The following is a 21,675-nucleotide window of genomic DNA, read 5'->3' as shown; positions in this document are numbered from 1 at the left end:
ATGGAGAACAGCTCAAATCCTCCATATATCCAGTTCAAATCCTTTCCCAGGGGATGTTATTTACACTTTAAAAATCTGTGAGGGGATACATATACAGAGTTTTTAAAAAAGAACACGTCTAGTTTGGCCCTCAGTGTCAAGTGCTTGTCAGTCTCCCCAATCTCTTGCCAGGACAATGGAAATTGGATCAGGTTTCCCTCAGGTACAATCCTGTCAGCTCACATATGCCTTTGTAAATAAAATAAGTCTGGAGACTTGTGAGCGGAAATTTCTGAGAAGAAGTTTGGAATATTCCTGACGGCCAGGCTCTCACAGGTTTCCCCTGTGGCTATGGACCTTCCGGATAGCATCTTTATTCCTTTCCCCTCTGTGCTAAACAGAGAGAGAGATTTATCCCCCCTCCTCCTGCCTGAAAGATTATTTCAGTGGAAGCAGTGTGGCAGTGGGAAGTAATCATTATAGTTTCCCTGTTCCTTCAGAGAGTTCAATGCAGGGGGGCAGGTGAGGGTGAAGCTGGCAGGTGACTGGACATGGGTGGGTGGCAGGGAGGCAGCTAAAAGCATGAGAGAACAAGGCCCACGACTACAGCTTTCCTTTCAGGCCCTAAAGCTCTCTCAAGCAACAACATACATATATTTTAAATGAAGAGCCATTTTGCAGAATGAGGTTATAGACTGAAGGGTGTGCGTGTCTGTCATTTTTTCCCCCAAAGCTCCATCAAGCTGAAAGCTCCCTGTGTGACTCAGCTTGAACAGTAAGACAGAGCTGAACACTTTCCTCGGATTTACTTTCATTCCAATGTTGGTTATTTTACATAGCAGATATGTCACAATAGACATGGGCAGTTGAAAACTGGGTTCTGAGCAAATTGAGAAAGGGTATTGATAGCAGAGGGTCCAAATGATCCTTACTTTCTCCCCAGAATCCTAAAATCTTAAGTGAGAAATGACACCATAGAACAGCCTGCAGCAGCAGAGGGTAGTATGCAAGCACTCGCGTTGGGCCAACTGGGCCACCAGTCTAGGCCAAGAGGTCTCAGAGAACAGCTATGGTCTGGCCCCTTGCCAAGCCACTACACATTCTGAGAGAAGCTGGAGTTCAGTGGAAGCCTGGGTCCTTGTGTACACCTACTACATGGGTCTTCAGTAGGGTTGCCAGCTCTGGGTTGGGAAATACCTGGAGATTTTTGGGGTAGAGCCTGAGGAGGGCAGGGTTTGGGGTGGGGATGCCATAGAGTCCAATTGCCAAAGCGCCCATTTTCTCCAGGTGAACTGATCTCTATCGGCTGGAGATCAATTGTAATAGCTGGGAGATCTCCAGCTACTATGTGAAGGTTGGCAACCCTAGGCTCTAGGCTGGAGTTTCCTCCATCCATTACTGAGCTTTGAGGGGGAAACAGTCAGCCAATGAATAATACCAGCTATTCCCAAAAAGGGAGGTACAGTGAAGAGGCAGGAGGATGCCAAAGGGGTGTCCAATGGGAGGATGGTGGGGGTTAAGCAGGGATGGAGAACTTGAAGGAGGAGGAAGGAATCAGGCTGGGGAGGGGGAAAAACGTGACCTGCCCTCCATCCCCACCTAATTCTTTGCATTACTCATCCACTGCATTTATGATTGCAAGCAGTTAGATCACATGATAGAAACTTGCAGTCAACAAAATGACCATTCAGAACTTCTGCAAACTTCTGCTCTTTGTCATCTCAGAGAAACCAGTACGAAATAATGGAAAAGTGATGGTGAAAACTCAAGGAAACTACACACAGTCAAGCATTTTTGTATCAGCTTGCCTATGAGACAGTGCCTCCACTATGAACTTTCAAAAATGTCAAGTGAAAAAATTATCAACCAGTATAAGTTACATTGGCATAATACAAAAGGCTATATACTGTAATTTTAACAATTAAAATGTTCAACAATGAGGTATTTTTAAAAAATATACTACCTGAACTGTGACAAGTTATTCAGTCTCTGGGTGTTATCACACATGAAACTTAAAGTAGGTCTTACTTCTGTCAGGTTTGGAATGTGTATCCAAAGCGTGGATTGGCCAGAATACTCATTTATGTTGCAAATCCATCTCCTCTGCTCTCTTCCATGATCAGCCATTGACATAAGCCTTGTATGTGAAAGTAGCTTTGGTCTGCTTACAGCTGCCTCAAAAAATGTGACAATATCTTATTATGGCCTTATAATAATATCTTATTATGGAAGCCATTTTAAATCTTACATATTTATCTAAAAGTGGTCAGAGCTGTATATGATTGCTCCATCTTTGTTTTATCCTCACAACAGTGTGGGATACACTAATTACATTAATCTGACACACACAGAGAGAGACTGGCATTCAGTGAGCTTCTTGGCTGAGTGGGAATTTGAACCCTAGTTTGATACTCTACACATTAACTCCTACACTGGCTAAACTGCTTCATTTATAGTGCAATCCTAAGAACACTTTCCTGGGAGTAAGCCATTGAGTAGAACTGCTTAGGTTTGCTTTCTTGGAGACTATCTCAGTCACATATGGAAATAGGGTTGCCAACTAGGGTTGCCAACCTCCAGGTACTAGTTCGAAATCTCCTGCTATCGCCAGTGCCTAAGTTCTTGAAGAGCAAGTAAAGCAAGCAGCACTGCGTTAGAAAGACTAGTGATCTGACCTAGTGATCTGACCTAGTGATAGAAGGTAGCTCCATATATTGTTAATAGAGCAAGTTGTTTGCAATAGCTTACCACACCATTGCTACTAGCCATTTTATAGTGGCCTGAAAAAAATCGCCCACTCAGCATGGTGAGCTGCTGCATGTAAATGGCTCGCCAAACAAAGCTACCCCATAGAGCAATTCAAGTGAGCCTTAACATGGCAATTGTAATGAGCACACTGGTTTGGAACACATGCCTCAATCATGCATTCTTGTGCTGCAATGCTGCACAAATTGTGACCCACTAAGCCAAATGCAGCCTACCAGTTCTTGCTGCCTACCTGGAATTGAAGGACACAAGACATGAGCGGGTTATGCATGGCTCAGTTCATCATAATATTTTTGCAGGATTTCCTATTCACTTAGCCTCAGTTCTGCATCTGTAATACACAGGTAGCAATACTGGTCCACCACACGAGTTCTAAATTTAATTTAAAAATGTTTGTTAGATTTAAAAATTATTTTAATTAATTTTTTTAATAATTAAGAAGTGTGTATTATTGTACTCAGACACATTTAATGCAAAGGTCTGCTGAGATACTGGATTAACAGCAGTGGAGAACTTCTGTCTTTTAGAATGTTTCTGATAATATGGGGAAAGTCTGATACATTTCCTGCTGTATGTTCCCTTTCTGCTTTACCCTGAAACGTTACTCTGAGTATACTGGGGGAAGTAGTCTCAAATGCCAGAGAAGGGAGTTGTTAATCCAGTAACAAAATTAAACAGGAAAAATATTTTGAAGCAAAATATTATAATGGAGATTTCAAACTACTCTATTCCCATGTAATATATCATAAACACTTTAAAGTGTGCAGCACTCTTAAATTTTAGCCTCTACTATCCACTGAAATACTGTGCTCAAGAAAGCTGTGTGTGAACAGCTCCCTCTAGCGATTGGTGTCACGTTGCTGCACCCTCCCAAAGAAATATTACAAAGATAATCCCCTTTGTAAATCAGAACAAAGAATTATCCCTGACTCTCCTTGTGCGAGAAAAAGTGGGGCATATGTTTACCCCTGTACATAAACCATGTGTGAAAAGTATCAAAGCAAGAGAGGCCCTTCTGAAAACCTCCTACAGAAATATTTAGCGTTGTTTACTTTTGCTCAACCTTCCTTAGAAAGGAAGGGCCTTGGTGAAGCTCCCCTGAGTTATTCAGCTATTGTCTATTCAGGAGTAGCTTCTTATGAAGGAATGTGAAGCAAATGCTTGAAGAAAGCAGATTTTATGGGAGTGCCCTTCTCTGGTCTCTGCATTTAAAAAGGGGGATGGCTAACTTCTCTGTTCTCAGGACTTCCATGTGGCCAGGATCCAGCACTGTAGAATAAAATTTGGTGGTAGAGAGAATCTAATAATACACGGGTAGGGGGAGATGGCTCGAGACAGAACAGACAGACCTAAAGTATAGGCCAATGTGTTCAAAAGTATTTAACTATAATACATATTCACATCAAATTTATTTTATAAAGATTTAAATACATATGCTTGGTGTCTGTCAATTATCCCAGTGCCTGAATGGCCTGAACGCTGGGAAAGGTTTCATTCTTACTAAGCAATTGGGAAGAATACTGGCTGCAGTTTAAAAAAAAAAAAAAACACATTTCCACAATTAAAACTTTTGTTTTTAAAATGAATGTTAAAAGTTCAGGGAATGCTAATATTTTAGCTATAAGAGATGGCTTCCACAGGTCTGCTGGTGAGTGTAGATGGTCCTGCTGGTGGCTAGGATTTTATTTTACCACACAAAATTATATCCTCACTCATAGACTCTTATTAACATTGGAACAATCCAGCATTACACAGCTCACATATGACTGCCTCCACCTCTTACATTCATTCATTCATTCACTCTTACAAGTTGAAAATATGTTTTCTTCTCCTTATGAACAAAACCTTTAAACCACACCTTAACAAGAATGTGATAGGGCACCAGGGGAAATATAAATCTGGACCACTGGCCACTCTGGTTTTAAAGTATTATCTCCAGCCCAAAATGAGAATGAACTGTGGTGCTAAGAGTATTTGACTTTTTAAAAATCTTCAGATTAAAAAATGTCCAGACTACTTCAGGAGATTGTCTCTTAAATTCTGCATTTACAAATGGTGCTATGAATACTGAGCATGACCTGACTTTAATTCAACTGTGCCCTTGAGGAAGAAAAAAAGAGAGTAATTTAAGTATATCATTTATTTACCTAAAGTAAAATTATATTTACACAATATGCCAACCCATGACCCTTACTGGTAAATCGGGATTGAGAACTGATGCTTCACAAGCAGAAATCCAAAACTGGTTAAGGCAATATCTTTTATTTGTGTTGACAACTTTGAGATTATTTATAGTAAACAATCATAATTAAAATGTTGCTATCCCAAGATAACAACCATCCATACAATTAAAAAAATGGAGGGAGGGTTAGTGACACAGAATTAATTAGGTCATTCACCCACCAGGGGAAATAACAAAGCTATTGATTGATCTAAATATTTGTCCTCAACGAATAAATGTTCACCTCAGGAAAAAGAGGTGAAACTGAAGAGCTTCTGATCTTGACAATGCATACCTTTCTTCCAACCCATTTCAGCCTTAAACACCTGGAACTTGTCAGAGCTTGAAGTGAGCTGGGGGCTGTTGTCCCAGGATACCTGGTGGCCTAAACTGGCCCAGAATATTATATTCATAAATATTACTTAATACAAACATAAATTGTTCATATTTGTTCCAATTGGAATGAAGCAAGCATGCAGACTCGCACATATTCAGACAATCATTTTTGGTACAATAAAAACAGAATTGTTATTCTGGGATGGTGGGGTGAAGAATGCTTCAGACAGTGCATGTGTTATGGAGGTAAAATATTTTCCTAGCACTCAAAGTGCAGTTTGGTTTCTGGATTAGTCTCAATATCTGTATCCTTTTCAATCTGGATTCTGCATTGGCTGTGGTACAGAAATGGCATTGGTTGCCCTGATTGATGATCTATACTAGTCTATGGACAGGGTGAATTTGTCAATGTTGGTTCTCCTGGACCACTCAGCAATCTTTGATAATATTGCCCACAGCATCCTTTTGGATCACATGTGCCTAGGCACTGCTGTTCTCTGATGGTTTAGATCTTTTAAGGAATGAAAATCTGAGAAATTGGTGCTGGGGGATTTCTGTTCAGCTCCTTGGCCTATGAAGTCCGGTCTTATCCCCTATACTATTTAACATCTATATGAGGCCACTTGGGGTGATCGTCCAGACATTTGGAGAATAATATCATCAGTATGCTGATGACACACAGTTCTCTCTCTCTCCTTTCCATCTAAAATCAGGGAGCCCGTAGAAATCCTAAAACAGTGTCTGCAGGCAATGAAGGGCCAGATGAGGGTGAATAAATTGAAATCCAGACAAGATGGAAATGCTGTGGACTGTTAATAAAGCTGATATGAGAATAGGTGTGCAGCCTGCTGTGGATGGGACTACACTCCTCCAGAAGGGACAGTTTCACAAGCACAATTGGATCCTTTACTGATGCTGGAAAGGCAGGTGGCAAAAGATGCTGGAGTGCCTTTTCCCACTGCAATTCTGGTATTCCAGCTGTGGCCCTTTCTGCAGAAAGCCAATTAACATGTTGAAGGTTCTGGACAATTTGACTTCATAAGACACAACTGTAGGAATACATTGACTGAATACTGCTACACACCATCAGATTCAGGGACTCTAATACTGGGGGAAATTCCTGTGACCATTACTTAAGGATAGCCCAGCCCAAACAGATGTGGCCCTAGTGCTCTACCTATTAAAAGACAGTAATGCGCACACAACATTGATGGTAGCAAGATTCTTGGAAACCTCTCTAGGAGCGCTGTGCCAAGCTCCTCCACAGAGTCAAACTCTATCAAACTGATTACATAGTACTTTAAGAGTTACAGGTTTTAACCAGTTTATTGATATCCTATTGTTCAAAGATTGTATTTTAATCGCTGAATATATAGCACTTTAAGACTCAGAGGTTTTAACTACCGGTAGGTTATTGGTATCTTACTGTTCAAAGACTATATTTTAATAACTGAATATAGTATTTAAAAGATTTATGCCAATAAAGGTTTGATTTGATTTTGACTCTGATACTGTGATCTTATGCAGTTACTCCAGACTAAGGCCACTGATTTTATTGGGCTTGGACTGGACTTACTCTGTGTAGGATTTCACTGTAAACCACTTAATGCACAGTGTGATTTAAGCATGTTTAGTAGAAGCCAGTCCAATTTGGTTCAACAGGACTTACTTCCAGGTAAGTGTACACAGGATTGTGCTTTAAACAGTGGAACTTAATATTAAGAATTCAGAACTGTGGTGCTGTGATGCAAACAACTCATAAGACCTCTTGTGGAAGAGGAAATGCAAAGGGGAACATTGTTATAAGTTGGGGTTGTGATGTGGGATTGTGATATGCATATCCAAAGGGCACAAGGCCTGGCCTTGTTTTTGCATAACACTATTAAATTAATTGCATAACCCCAGCACTCCTCTTAGGGCTGTACAATTTAATTGTTCCGTATTTTGCATACAGTCTGTACCATAAATGATAATAATAGGGTACTTTGTGGACAGCAACAGCTTATTAATATGCTCCATTGTTTTTGTTATCTTTATATAGTTTAAATCAAGAAAGGGAGTGAGTGAATTGTTTAGGAAACATTCTTTTTGACTAGCTTTGTTCCACTACTTTCCAGTGGCATTCCCCTGCTATTCCATCACATAAGGTGCGTCACTGTCTGTACAAACTGCACTCCTGATTACCACTAGAACAAATTTCATAGCAGCTAAGACAGCAAAAGCCATGCTAAATGTATAGAATCCTGAAAGATATTTTTTATCACAATCAATCGGGTGAAAGCTATCTATTTGCAGTGCAATCCTAAGCAGTTACACCATTTTAAACCCATTTATTTCAATGGGCTTAGAAGGGTGTAGATCTGCTTAGGATGGTACTGCAAGTAACCAGCTACCAGCTACAGGAAGCCTCCCTTTCTGATTTGCTCTCACACGTCTCCCAACCTGCCCATCAACAGAAAATAGGTAGCACCACAAGTGGAGAAGGAGCAACCTATCTTACTCTCCCAGTATTTTCTGTGGATGTCTAGAGGCACAGCAGAGGGTCCAGATGGTTGTTAAAACAGGGACTTACCTGGGTTCCCTGAACACACAATTACTACTGAAGAGTTTTTCTGGTAGAAAAGTGCAGAGTCAGAGATGTTATACAAAACAAATCCAGGCACAGAGGCAGTATTCAAATAGTTCAGTACAATGCTATCTGTATGCTTGCATGAATATGGATGGGGATTAGGGTTGCCAACTGCCAGGTAGTAGCAGGAGATCTCCTGCTAATTCAACTGATCTCCAGCCGATAGAGATCAGATCACCTGGAGAAAAATGGCCGCTTTCGCAATTGAACTCTATGGCATTGAAGTCACTCCCCTCCCCAAACCCCGCCCTCCTCAGGCTCCACCCCAAAAATCTCCCACCGGTGGTGAAGAGGGACCTGGTAACCCTAATGGGGATACATGAGAAACAATCACAGAGGATGCTTCTGTGGGCCAGAATCAGGGCTTGCCTGGGCTCTTAGTTAAATATGCCAAATAGGGAGTTCAGAGATCCATAACAGAACAGCCTTGGAGAGTGGTAAGGAACAAAGGAATAACAGCATACTATGGCCTTTAGTAGATTAGAAACAGCATAATTCATATCAATAGATATAATATGTATGTGTTGGGGCCCAGGTACAAGAAGCATCTGAAAATGGAAAGAATATCCAATTAAACATAAATGTGAAGATATAGATCAAAGATGGGTGTTTTAGCTGGGGTCCAACTGACAGTTATATGTATGAGAAAATTGTAATAACTATTTTTGTTGTGATTAACAGTAGTAAGTATGTGTAAATATATTCTATATCTATATATCTAATTCCCACATGTGCCCTCTGCCTACAGATACTTAAACCCGCAGATGGGGGCACACTTACCCCCAATAGGTTTTTCTGCAGACTTGGTGTGCAGAAAAATCTGAAAATTTAAAAAAACCAGGGGGTTTAAATTCCTCCGATTTAAAAAAAATACCTTTTGAACTGCTAGCATCGGAGGACTCTTATCATAATTATAGTTTTTTAAAGTATTGAAGGAATGTAATATCCATCTAATAAACAAAAGCTACAATGCATTGTTAGAAGTAAAGACATTTGCAATACATTTGTTTCTAGTTTCTTAATCTAACAATTCAAGAGTGCTGCCATAACGTTAATCTAAAATAAGTATGTTGGAAGGCACAGAAAAATCATATTTCCCTTTGGTGGAAGGTCATATGTTGGGATATTTGCATAGAACCTTAACAGTTCACACAAAAGAACACTGGTTGCTGCATGATGCAGAGAGAATCTCCTAACTGCAATCCAAAATACTGTCCTGTATGCAAGAAAGATGCTGTTTTATCTTATTAAAACAATAATAATGTAAGATATTTTTTCCCCATTTTTTACTTATGGCGACCCCGTAGGGTTTTCAAGGCAAGAGATGTTCGGAGGTGGTTTGCCATTGCCTGCCTCTGCACCATGACTCTGGCATTCCTTGGAGGTCTCCCATCCAAATACTAGCCAGGGTCAACCCTGCTTAGCTTCTGAGATCTGATGAGATCAGGCTAGCCTGGGACATGAGAAATAGCTCTTCACAATTTAGTGATAGGGTATATTGTGTTTTTTGTTGTTTTTTTTAAAAAATCAGACTAATTTTCTAACCTACTAGGTGGCCTCATGGCCTTTTATAAAACTTTTGCCTCTTCATATTTATTTTTTATTCACTAGAAATGGGGGGATGTAGCTTTCATTCTTCAAATGGATTCACAGTTTTTATAATATGAAATATAATACAAGTGCTAGGGTTGCCAGGTCCCTCTTTGCCACCACCTGGAGGTTTTGGGGGCAGAGTCTGAGGAGGGCCGGGTTTGGGGAGGGACTTCAATGCCATAGAGTCCAATTGCCAAAGCATCCATTTTCTCCAGGTGAACTGATCGCTATCAGCTGGAGATCAGTTGTAAAAGCAGGAGATCTCCAGCTAGTACCTGGAGGTTGGCAATGCTAAAAAGCACTCAGACCAAAGATTGCCTTGAGTCCTTTTGTAATTTAACAGAGTGCAGTGAATTTTGGAACCTTTTGTTGAAGTGGTATTAATGTCAGGGTTCTTCTGGGAGCTAGTCTTCTGCTGTGAGATCAGCAGTTTGACTGGTCTGCAGAGGTCTTTCTGCACGCACACCAGATACTTCTATTTCCAGTCATGTGTTCATACCTATACAACATCTACCTTGGAGGCAGCAAGGAGAGACCTCATGCTGCAACTGCGGACAGATTTCCCCACCAATCTTTTCCTCACTATAATATCCATTTTCCACGCATAACAGCTATTGCCACTCTTCACAGTATGGCTGCCACAACATCCATTATGGATGCTTTTGGACGAGCGTCATACTATTTGCTTTCAGGATAGGACCTTTATTAATCCCATACTAAGAGCTGCTACAGAAAATAACAACACTGTCAGGTTGGTCAATATTAGGGTCCCAACTAGGGTTGCCAACCTCCAGGTACTAGCTGCAGATCTCCTGCTATTACAACTGATCTCCAGCCAATAGAGATCAGTTCACCTGGAGAAAATGGCCATTTTGGCAACTGGACTCTATGGCCCCTCCCCAAACCCCACCTTCCTCAGGCTCTGCCCCCAAAACCTCCCACCAGTGGCGAAGAGGGACCTGGCAGCCCTAGTCCCCATATAGTAGAGCTCTGTTTGAAATAATAGTCATGGGCAAGACAGAGATCTCATTGCTATGATACAATTTAAAGCAGAGACTTCTGGCTCACAACACAAAATCTTGGGTTGGATCCAACCAGCTTTTCTTCTAGTCAACAACAAAGGAGGTGTCCTCTTTCATCACTCAAAAAGGCTGTGCAGGCAATCATGGGACCTGCATATACAAAAGCCATGTGGGGTGGGGACTGTAGTATGGAAGGGAATTGGGTGAGATTGAGTGGAAAATTTGGCTGGATCCAACCACTTAGCCGCTAATGCTAAACTGTTTCTCTAACAAACCAATGCTCCAAAGCTCTTTTTCACAAATCAATTGTTACCTTCTCCCCTTCCCACACATAGCTTTTAAAAGCAAGGGATAATAATTCCCACCAGTGTCATTGAAAAAAGAAGCCAATGCTTTTTTCTCTTAAGCATGTAATACAGCCAGGGTGTTTTTCCCCTAGTGAAAATAGACAGACCCTTGCAGTCACCAAGCAAGGCACAATCACCAAGTACAAGTACATACTATGGAGTTTCAAAGCAAAACATGTTAAATAAGTTGAGAAAATGTGAATTATCCAATGAATGGAGACTGAAGAGTCCTTCAAGACACAGAAGGCCTGGCAGTAAGGAACTAGCAACCCTAGGAAGGAATGATTCTGTTCTTCTCACTTAAAACTAAGGCTGCCACAAATTTTGCAGTAAACCTATTTGGCAGTCAAACATGTCCTGTTTGATCCTCACGATTATATTGTAAGCAGTTCAAGGATATGTTCAGATTGCCTTGAACAACTCCAACAGCTGCTGAACAAGTTTGTGGCTGCCTGCTAGTCAGAAGTCAACTCAGGGATCAACTGAAAGTCAGGTTCTGATTACAGCCCCCTCCCCTGAAAAACAGCTATACAGTGAAGTTGGAGATTGAAAGCAATGCTTCTGATCACCCTGTTGCAATAGGGAAAGGAGAAAAATATTGTTTCTTTTCATCAACTGAGAGATGGCTTCTGACAGCTGCAAGTAGCCGGTTAGTGCAAACAAATGTGAAGAGGTTGCGAACAGCTGAACTGCCCATCAATTAACTGGGTGCCTGATCACCTCTGGCAGGCAGGAGGTAAGTTAAACTGGCAGGTGTTCAAGCACCCCTATTTAAAACAGTGTGTATAATACCACATTGTTCAGGGCTTTTGACACCTTTGACAAAAGGAAATAATAACTTCAAAGGACAATAGAAAGGTCATCTTCTCCCTTAGTCTGTGTCTCTAATACCTTTATGGCAGCAAGAAATATAAAAGGTAGGGTTTTCTTCACCATGGCAGCACTGTGCTGTGGAAAAGCTGCATCTGTGGACATGCTACTTGACTTGTAGATATAGTACACAAATCATAGAATCATAGATTTGGAAGAGGCAATGCAGGCCATCTAGTCCAACCCCCTGCTCAAAGCAGGAGCAGCCTGGAGCAGCAGTTCCCAAACTGTGCTCCGCAAAACATCTCCTAGTGCTCCATGAAGAGATTGGAAAGGAAAATGCTTCTGTCATTCGGTTTAGTATATAGGTGCTAAGTGAAAATTCGTGCTCCATGACAAATTTCTCTCCTGAAAAGTGCTCCATGACTCAAAAAGTTTGGGAACCGCTGGCCTAGAGCATCCCTGACAAGCATTTGTCCAGCCACTGCTTAAAGACTGCCAGTCTTTAAATGTATCAAACGTATTTCAAGAGTCTGAATCTTGTTTTGTGTCCTGGAACATGCATAGATAATCATCACAGATAATAGCATACTTAACAAATATAAAAGGCAACCATACAAGTTAATTTTAAATGCAGCTCTGATTGCACTGTGGGACAGGGCATCCCCTGTTCTTAAATGAGCTGCACCTTGGAAGCAAAGGGCCAGTTTCCTGCAGGGCTGCAGATCTAGAAACCTGCTCACCTATCTTTCCTCTTGGATAGTAATAAAACAGGCAAGACATCATCCAATGAGACCATTCTTGGCTACATGGAAGATCTGACAATATTTGACTGTGCTCAAAATAGGTAGTTAATTGACAACTACACAATAGACCAGTGTCCTTACTCTCATCTCTTGGCTGCCAGCATTCAGGTAAAGTGGATGGGGCGTTGGTCTTGACCTTGGGTCTCAATATTTACTCAGGTCATGAAACTCACTGTGTGACCTTGAGCTAATTACACAGGAGGAGGGGACTGAGATTTCTGCTGGTTTCCCTCCCACTGCAAACCCCACTGTTCCTCTCTCCACACTGGGTTTTTTTTGGGTTTTTTTTGGTGGGGGTGTCCCTTGACTCCCCAGGAAAGGCGTTTCAAGAGTGGGAGTGGGGAGGCAGGGCAGTCCATTTCTTCAGGCTTCCCTCTGTCAGTAATTCTTAGGATCCAACTCATGATACAAGAATGTTGTAAAGACTACTGAGAAAATGTACACAGAGCCTTGAACATTCTTAAGTGTGCTACATATGTGTGTGTATATATAAGTGCCATTGTTGCAACCAACTTACAGTGACTCCAGCAAGGGACTTTAAAGGCAAATGAGAAACAGAGGAGGTTCGCTATTGCCTTCTTCTGCAGAGTCTTCCTTCCAAATGAAGTGTACTATAAATCTTTATTGTTATTATGTTGAAACCATACCCTCGGGAATGCTAGTCCCCATTCAACCCTGAATTCTATATTTACGAGGACAGGCTGTAGATACTGGATAGGAAGGCAATCTGTACACGTTCTTATTATGACATGTTCAAGTATTGAGACTCAATCCTCAAAAGACATAAGCTGTGCTTTGGTTAGCCCTGATCATCTACTTACATTTTTAAAGACTAAGGTTACCATCCTTAATCATGACTGAAGTCTAAATATGGCTTCATGGGACCAAAGGGCCACCTGAATCCATTTGGTCCTCCTGAATGTACTCTGGCCATGACATTTTTTGCCATATTTCTTCCCTTCTTCCCAACCCCACTAAATACTTTAGCTAGAAAATTACCAGCCACTCCAAGCAACTGGGGACTTATTTCCTCAGATTTCCTCTAGATAGAAGAGATTGATGTGATGGGAGAGAATAAGGCACAGCAGGAAGCCTCAAAAGTGGGTGTTCAAACTGCATCATCCCACATGGATAAATTAGTCCCAGCCCACTTCCCCAGGATAATAGAGACCACAGAGCATGTGATTTGGGTGTGAAGCCCACATATTCAATCTCTGACATCTCTAGCTAAAAGGGTTCAGGAAGAGAGTTCAGAAAGACTAGAAATTGAGGCCTTGGAAAGATGCTACCAGTCAGAGTACGAAAAGCACCAGCCTGGATGAAGCAGTTGTCTGTTTCTGTAGGAGGCTGTTTTAGGTCATCTTGATAATAGTTCAGGGAACAACCAAGAACCTGATGAATGGGATCTCAGAACAGTGCCTTGGTCCTGTACTGGGAGCAAGCTATGCCCTTGCATTGGAACAACTTCCAGAACACCGGCTTCACACAGAAGGAAGGGTAGTATAATGCAAGAATGCTGTGCAATGGTTGGGCAGGAAGGGGCGTTGTCCCACTGTGCCCTCAACCTGATCGGGTAAGGTTCACACGGAGTGCCAACTGGAAAGTATTACCTCCTGCATTTACAGGAAACTGAAGCAGAGCTATTAGCTCTGCCCTGCTTTGCCTTGAACACATGAAACTGCCTTATACTGAATCAGACCCTTGGTCTATCAAAGTCAGTATTGATCTACTGAGACCGGCAGTGGCTCTCCAGGGTCTCAGGCAGAGGTTTTCACATCACCTACTTGCCTAGTCCCTTTAACTGGGGATTGAACCTGGGACCTTTTGCATGCCAAGCAGATGCTCTACCACTGAGCCACAGCCCCTCACAGCCTTGTACAAGAAGCCCTATTTTCTGAATAGCCTGATTTGAATGGCTAGTATTATAGTTGCCAACCTTCAGATATGAGGTAAATAACAAACCACTACCCCCAAATCTCCAGGAATTTCCCAAGTCGGAGTTGGCAACCATACCTAGAATTAAAGTGCACAGTTTTAAATTATCCTTTCCTAGAGATTTAGCCAGAGTGACACAGTTTAGTAAAAAAAAAAAAATATTGCGTGATATTATTTATTGATCTAGTGCCATCAATGTGTCAATGGAGTTTTCCAGAATTTCATAAGTCAAGAAGACAGGCCCTGCCTCCAAAGAAATTTCAGTCTACAAGTACACTGTGAAGAACACAACACAGAGAGAAAAGACAAGACATAAGATCAGTGTGAGGAAGTTCCCAGATCTAGCTCAGCTGAGAATCCCCTCCCAACTGAACACTTGAATTAGATTTAAATTTTCATTCACATGGGTTTGTGATTCCTGTCAGCTACCTGAGTAGCCCAGGCCAGCCTGATCATGTCAGATCTCAGAAGCTAGGCAGGGTCAACCCTGGCTAGTATTTGGATGGGAGGCCTCCAAGGAATACCCAGGGTCATGACACAAAGCCAGGCAATGGCAAACCACCTCTGAATGTCTCTTGCCTTAAAAACCTCACAGGGGTCATCATAAGTCAGTTGTGACTTGGCGGCAAAAAAAAAGAAATTTCTGGCTGAAAAGTGGGATAAAAATATAATAAATAAAGTACATTTGCAATTACTTAAGGCCAAACCTGACAAGTACTGGAAGATTTGTAATCAGATTGCCAGGCTGCTCTTTCAAAGGAGGTGTGGGTGAATAGCAGCCATGGGAGGTCCTGAATCTAATCAAAACTGTGGTGCAGGTCACAGGAAGATTAGCTCTTTCCACATGCTGTTTTCCTGACCTTGAATGGTCCCTAGAACTACATTTGCTCATTGGGCTAAATGTTAGTGCCAGGATGTTGTTTAAGGTTAGGAAAATGGCACTGGGGATGGAGGGAAAGCCCTCTGCCCCACACCACTACTCCAGTCTGAATTGGGACCTCCCACAGTTACAAATGAACACCAAGCTGTAGATCCAGTTATGGCTTTTCCAGCATTTGGTCTGATGCGGTCTTTGGGGTCCATTACAGTTAGAGAAGCTAAACGTTCTGTGGAAAAGTTAGGTTTTCAGGAAGGATATGAAAGAAGAGAGATGACAACAGCACCGATGTGTTCCAGGCATAAAAGACAGCGAGGATTTAAGAGATAAGAGCAAAAAGGGACCAAAAGCTCAAGTGTAAAAAATGCATCAGATTTTTCCTCTTGGCTGCTGTACCAAAAAGTTGCTACTGAATTTCTCTTAAATTGTTATAAGCCTGCCTGTAAACAACACCTAGAAATAATCTATAGCGATAAGAAGCTACCAGGAAACAGCTGAGGTTGGGGGGTAGATAGCAAGTCCACTGGGGGAACAATAGTCTGTTCTTGGATACGTGCTACAACCTTCTGTCTATGCTCCTCCTTAATTCATGGCCGCTGCTGTTTCTTTTTTGTCTGTTCTATAAAGTAACCAAATGTGAAATCATATGTTAAATTAGGATCTGTTTAGGAGCTTTGTGGCACCCACTGAAAAATTTCAGTAAGGGCAATCAGTTTTGCATCAGGCCTCTTATTGTAAGGAGGGGGAAAATCAAGGAACACTAATTGCCAATTTCCTTTAAGAAAATGGCATTTTAAAGATTATATTATTCATCCACTGAAGACATGCACAGGGAAGTTTGAAAAAAATTGGTGCTGACAGAATGGCACATCCCTTTAATGGAAATTAAATAATTTTAAGAAAGAAAACCACTTGCCATTTCTGAGTGAATGACAAATGGTACCTTTCCTCTTCTCCTAAGTAAATCCTTTCATTTGAGAAGATAGATTAGGCTGGAGTTGGAGGGGTCCACTTTCGATTTCAAAGCAATACATATGGATGACAAGTAACACCAATGATAATGTTTGCATGGAGAAAAATCAAAAACTATTTCCTCCATAAAGTAACTATTTAAAAAAAAAATTCAGACCATTTCTGGATGTTATTAAAGCTGTATATCTGTCTTCCTCTGCCGTATCATTGTGCAATTGAACTTTTCCCAGCAAATTCAGAGGAAGTGTGCCTGCTCAATTTGGATCCTAGCCCTGCATATCTCTCATCAATACTTGTGCCAGTAGCCCTTATTCATTCAAGTAGTGGTAATTAATCAAACTGAAATGAAGAAAGGAAGGAACTAGGTCATAATCCTGCAAACAAAACTGGAAATAGCCTTTCTCCGTGGCTGTGATCCACAGTTTAGAGTGACCAAAGGTAGAGGAGGAAGCCTATTGGAACTTTACTCATTGTTCCAGAGGAGTATCCATGTTATCCAAAACCACAAAGAGTGGCACCTTAAAAATGTCTGATGGTGCCATCTTAAGCAGCGTTATCCCCTTCTAAACCCCTGTAACTCTGCTTAAAATAGCATTGCAACAAATCCCATGCAATGTTAGCCTTATTGACTCAGAGCCCTCTTCATCATCAAAATGTCTTTGTTGTAGAACACTTGTGTAGAAAAGGGCAGCTTGTTGTCATGCCCAGACAAGAGAAGTGGAACTTGCTGCAATTTCATCAAAAAAAGTATAGGATCCCTGTTCTCCTTTGGGTCAGGTCATCCCAAGGATTTTAACCCTGCGCACTCACCATGAACCTCCCAATTCCATGCTGCGATAGTCGCACTGAAGCCCACTGAAATCCGTGGGCTTAGGTGCACTTAAGTCTATAGGATCAGGTTGCAAATTGGCTCTGTCCAATCGATGTCAATGTAGTGAAGCTAGCATAACTCTGGTATTAAATGGAAACTGACCACATGAAACCGCCTTATCCAGAATCAGAGCTTTGGTCAGTATTGTCTACTAAGACTGGCAGTGGCTGTCTGGGGTCTCAGGCACAGGTCTTCCACATGAGCCTTTTAACTGGGAATGCTGGGAGATAGAATGTGGGATCTTCAGTATGCAAAGCAGGTGCTCTACCACTGAGCCCTGGGCCCTTCCCAAATAGTTAGTGGATCACCATGTTTGCCTTAAATATGGGGGGGGGGGAGAAATCACAGGTCCAACGTCTTTTTTATCACTCTAACCTTGCTCATCTTTCTATTCTGTTTTCCAAGAGACAGTACAGACTGTTGTTGGGAGTGCACATTCCTCACCGAAAGAGTGCACAATTTTTAAAACATTTTTTTCAACAACAAGAAGTGTCCCGACTCTCATGCCAGTAACCTATCAATCAGAAATACTTACACATTTCTGATAGTTCGCCTGCAGTGTCTGAATAAGCTTCGCCTCTACAAAACAATATTTTCCCAGAGCCAAAACTTGATTTCTGATCACAGCTGGATTCTGTGAGCCGGGTTCTGATATCCGCAAGCTTCTTTTTGCATAATTGGGGTTTACTTGAAGGAATAAAGAGCAGCAGTAAACGGGCCACAGATTGAGATTAGTCAGTCGTGACTCTACACTGTCAATATTCGCTTTCAAGAGTATCCTAGGCGAAACATCCTCCTCTTCCACCCTACAGTGCGTTGCAGACGTATCACGGCTATTTTTTTATTATTACAAAACCTAGAAACCACATACACTTCTCAATATATATATATCTCACATGCACATAAACAAAGGACTGCTTTTAATCCCTTTGCACTTTAAAACAAAAATCACGCCTGGCTGTTATTTGGGGCAGGTTCTCCCAGCCTGGTTGCCTTCAATCGACATGAAGAAAAAGCCCCTTTGGACCGGAGAGGCTTCCTAGCGGAGGATCTCACCACTGCCTCTGCAAAGAGAGACTCCCAGGTCTGCATAGCACCAAAAGCTCAGTGGGAAGGGAGGGGGCAGCCCCTGAGAAAGGGGTGGAGGAACCAGGGAAGCCCAAGAAGGGAGAGGGTCTCCCCAAGGCACGGGACCATCAAGTACCCCCCCTCCTATTCGGAGCAAGGATTCTGCAGCCGCACGCCTCCCCAAGAGCTCCGCGTCAGCCCCCCACCCGCGAAAAGCACAGCACCCGACGGCCACCCTGGATGCATCTGCAACCCCCGCCCGGCCCGGCCCGCCAGCTCGATGCCGTGGGGGGGGGGGCAGAAGCTTGGAGGGGGGGCTTCTTGCCCGCCCTCCCCCTCTTGGAGCCACTTTCTTCTGCAGGACTTTGAGGCGACGCCTGGCTCCGGGAGGGGCGCCCACCCAAAGGGCGCATCACCCGAGCCGCCCCGGCCAGCCTCGCCTCCCGCCCAGCCCGAGCGCGGAGTCCCGCATCGGGAGAGCCTCGTCCGCCAGCCCCCCCCCCGCCCCCTCCTCACCGTTGGATCTCCGGACGATGTTCTCCAGGAAGGTGTTCTGGGGAGCCACCAGCCCTCGCCGCCCCCCAGCCATAGTCAGGCGCGGTGGCTTCAGCGGGGCCGGGCGAAGCTACGCGCTGCCTCGGCGCTCCCTTCTGCCCGCTCCGAGCTCCTCATGGTCCCCGCCGGGAGTCCGGGGCGGCTTTGCAGCATCAGCTCGCCCCGCGCTGCATCCCCGCCGCTCCGCGCCAGCCGGCCTGGACCAGTCGCGCAGCGCCCTCTGCCGGCCGCTCGCCGGCCTCGCCCCCGTCGGTGCTGGTTCTCCGCCTCGGGTTGGGGCGCTCGTCTTTCGGCGCCGAGGAGCTCGCTTGGGGGAGCCCCAGGCAAATCCTGAAGCGCAGCGCCACCCATTGGACGGCGCGCCAAAAAAAAGACCGGGCAGGGACGCGTGGCAATGCGCCGCCGCGCATCGTCTTCTTTTCGGCCAGTCCGTGCTAGCAGACTCCTCCGCTGTAAGGAGTTGCGAATGTTAGCTCTTGGGTGTGCTTACTCCAAAGTCAATCCTGTTAAGCTGAAAGGGATTTTACCCGCCCCCCCCCCCCGCCGCTCAAGCAAGGTTTGGCCCACCCCACAGGTTCAGGTCAAGAACTCTGCTTTAAATAGGGTTGCCAACTGGTCTGGACAACAAAATGTTGGGGAACTTTGTGTGTGTGTTAAGTGCCGTCAAGTCACTTCTGACTCATGGCGACCCTATGAATCAATGTCCTCCATAGTGTCCTATCTTTGACAACCTTGCTCAAATCTTGCAAATCGAGGGCCGTGGTTACCTTTATTGGGTCAATCCATCTCTTGTTGGGTCTTCCTCTTTTCCTGCTGCCCTCAGCTTTTCCTAGCATGATTGCTTTTCTAGTGACTCTTGTCTTCTGATAATGTGACCAAAGTACAATAGCCTCAGTTTAGTCATTTTAGCTTGTAAGGCCAGTTCAGGCTTGATTTGATCTATAACCCACTGATTTGTTTTTTGGCAGTCTGCAGTATCCATAACCCTCTCCTCCAACACCGCATTTCAAAAGAATCTACTTTCTTCCTATCAGATTTCTTCAATGTTTAGCTTTCACACCCATACATAGTAATAGGGAATACAACAGCATGAATACTAGTGGCTCTTTACTAGTGGATTAATGTGTAGAGCCTGTTGAAGCTTTTCATGTCATGGAGGTGAATAACATCAACTGGTAAATAACATGCCATTAAGCCTCGGTTTAAGGGGTAGGACATTTTTTCCCCTCCAGGCCTGTTGGCAACCCTAGTTTTACAACCTATATAGGTTTTGAAAAAATGAAAAAAATGTAATTCCCATTTATACAAATGGGAGCCTTGTAGCATTTTAAAGACTAACAACATTTTGTTGCAGCATAAACTTTTGTGGATTGGAGCACGCTTCTTTAGATCCAAGAATGGAGCCTCACTAGGAATATATTTTACGCAGGTGGTATGAAAACAACAATAATAACCAAATAGCAGGGTCAAGAGGCCATGAAATGTGATAAGCACAGAGTGAGATGTCATTATGTAAAATTCAACAATATATATATTTTTAAATAAAGCAACCATGCACTCGTTAGAGTAAGCTAGTTAACATCTGTCATTTGTCCCAAGTTTTGCTAAAATAGTTAAGAGAATAGTTAAGAACTTTAAAGGGAGATTCACACTGGAATCTCCCTTTAAAGTTCTTCTGTTGAAGGACGGTTAGCCGTAGAGTGTCCTGGGAGACTGAAATGTTCTTCCCATGGGTTTCTTGTGTCCATTTATTCTTTTATGTAGATGCTGGGTTGTTTGTGCTAAGTAGAGTGCAGAGGGGCATTGTTAACACATGACAGTATATAGAACACTGGAGGATGAGCAAATGAATAAGTCCAGGATGGTACAACTGATGTTTCTGAGTCCTGTCTGAGTATTGTCTGACTGTATATGGGGGTACAATTGGCATCTTGGTTTGCTGAAAGACCTGGTACAAAGGTGTGTATCTCTGTTAGGTGACTCAGAAGTAAATCTTATTTTATTCCATGTGGCTTACTTTCAGGAAAGTGTTCTTATGATTGCAGCACTGTTGTTGTTGGAAAGTAGCTACTTCTGTCTTTAAGCAATAAAAGATCTGCCACCTACAGCCCATGAGAGAGAAATAAAATTCAGCAAGGAGGCATAGACGATGCATTAGATTGGTTTGAGCTGGGGTCTTTAGATTTCAACCAGTGGTGTTATGTTGTTCTTACTTTTGGGGCTGTCTTGTAGTAGACTGTTTCCAGAGGACAATCTGGCTTTGTTGAACTGACCTGTAACTTCCTTATGTGGGGATTGTAGTCCCAAGAACATGTGCTGTAAATCTTTCAGATCTAAGGACCTGGAGCAAATACAGTTGCAGTACTACTTGGCTGTAGTAGTAGTGGAAGTGTGGAAATATGTGAGGCAGTCAGTGGGTTTCTTGTATAAAGTGGTGCTTATCTGTCCAGAGAATGGACCTGTGGTGTGAAATGGTTCAGGCTCAGGTTGACGGTGGAGAGAAAGATGTTGCGGTCCTGGAAGAATCTCTCAAGAGGTTCCCTGTCATCTGTCCAGATGATGGAAATGTCACCCGAGTGTCAAGCCCTCCCACATGTACTAACACTTTCTTTTTGCCATGTTGTCATGATGTGTGCTTCCCTAACTGTGCCAACAGCAGCCAGTTATATGAAGAAAAGGCACACATAACAAATTTTGGTCACCAAATTATGCTACACATAATGGAAGAGAAGGAAGGAATCAGGGGGAGGGGCGGGTTGTTCTACAGCATTCCATTCTAAAAATCTATGAGAACTTAAAATGTGTGTTAACCATCATCTAGAACACTAACATTTACCAAAACAATCATAATGCTGGGTTTCTATATTTCTCTCCTAACTATATTATTG

The 21,675-nt window shown here is 42.9% G+C and overlaps 1 protein-coding gene across 1 annotated transcript in view; it reads right to left on the bottom strand.

Moving 5' to 3' along the window:
* The window catches only part of KCNH1 (potassium voltage-gated channel subfamily H member 1), a 257,892-nt gene extending 238,999 nt beyond the window's left edge, over positions 1-18,893 (bottom strand). The window contains exon 1 of the mRNA XM_056852323.1: positions 18,749-18,893. Within this exon, the coding sequence (XP_056708301.1) occupies positions 18,749-18,821 (73 nt within the window). The 5' untranslated portion in view covers positions 18,822-18,893. The remainder of the gene's footprint in view (positions 1-18,748) is intronic.
* Positions 18,894-21,675: the final 2,782 nt, after the last annotated feature.

Source organism: Euleptes europaea, chromosome 7 (genome assembly GCF_029931775.1).
Source record: "Euleptes europaea isolate rEulEur1 chromosome 7, rEulEur1.hap1, whole genome shotgun sequence".
Taxonomy (NCBI): domain Eukaryota; kingdom Metazoa; phylum Chordata; class Lepidosauria; order Squamata; family Sphaerodactylidae; genus Euleptes; species Euleptes europaea.
This window is presented reverse-complemented; position numbering and strand designations above follow the sequence as displayed.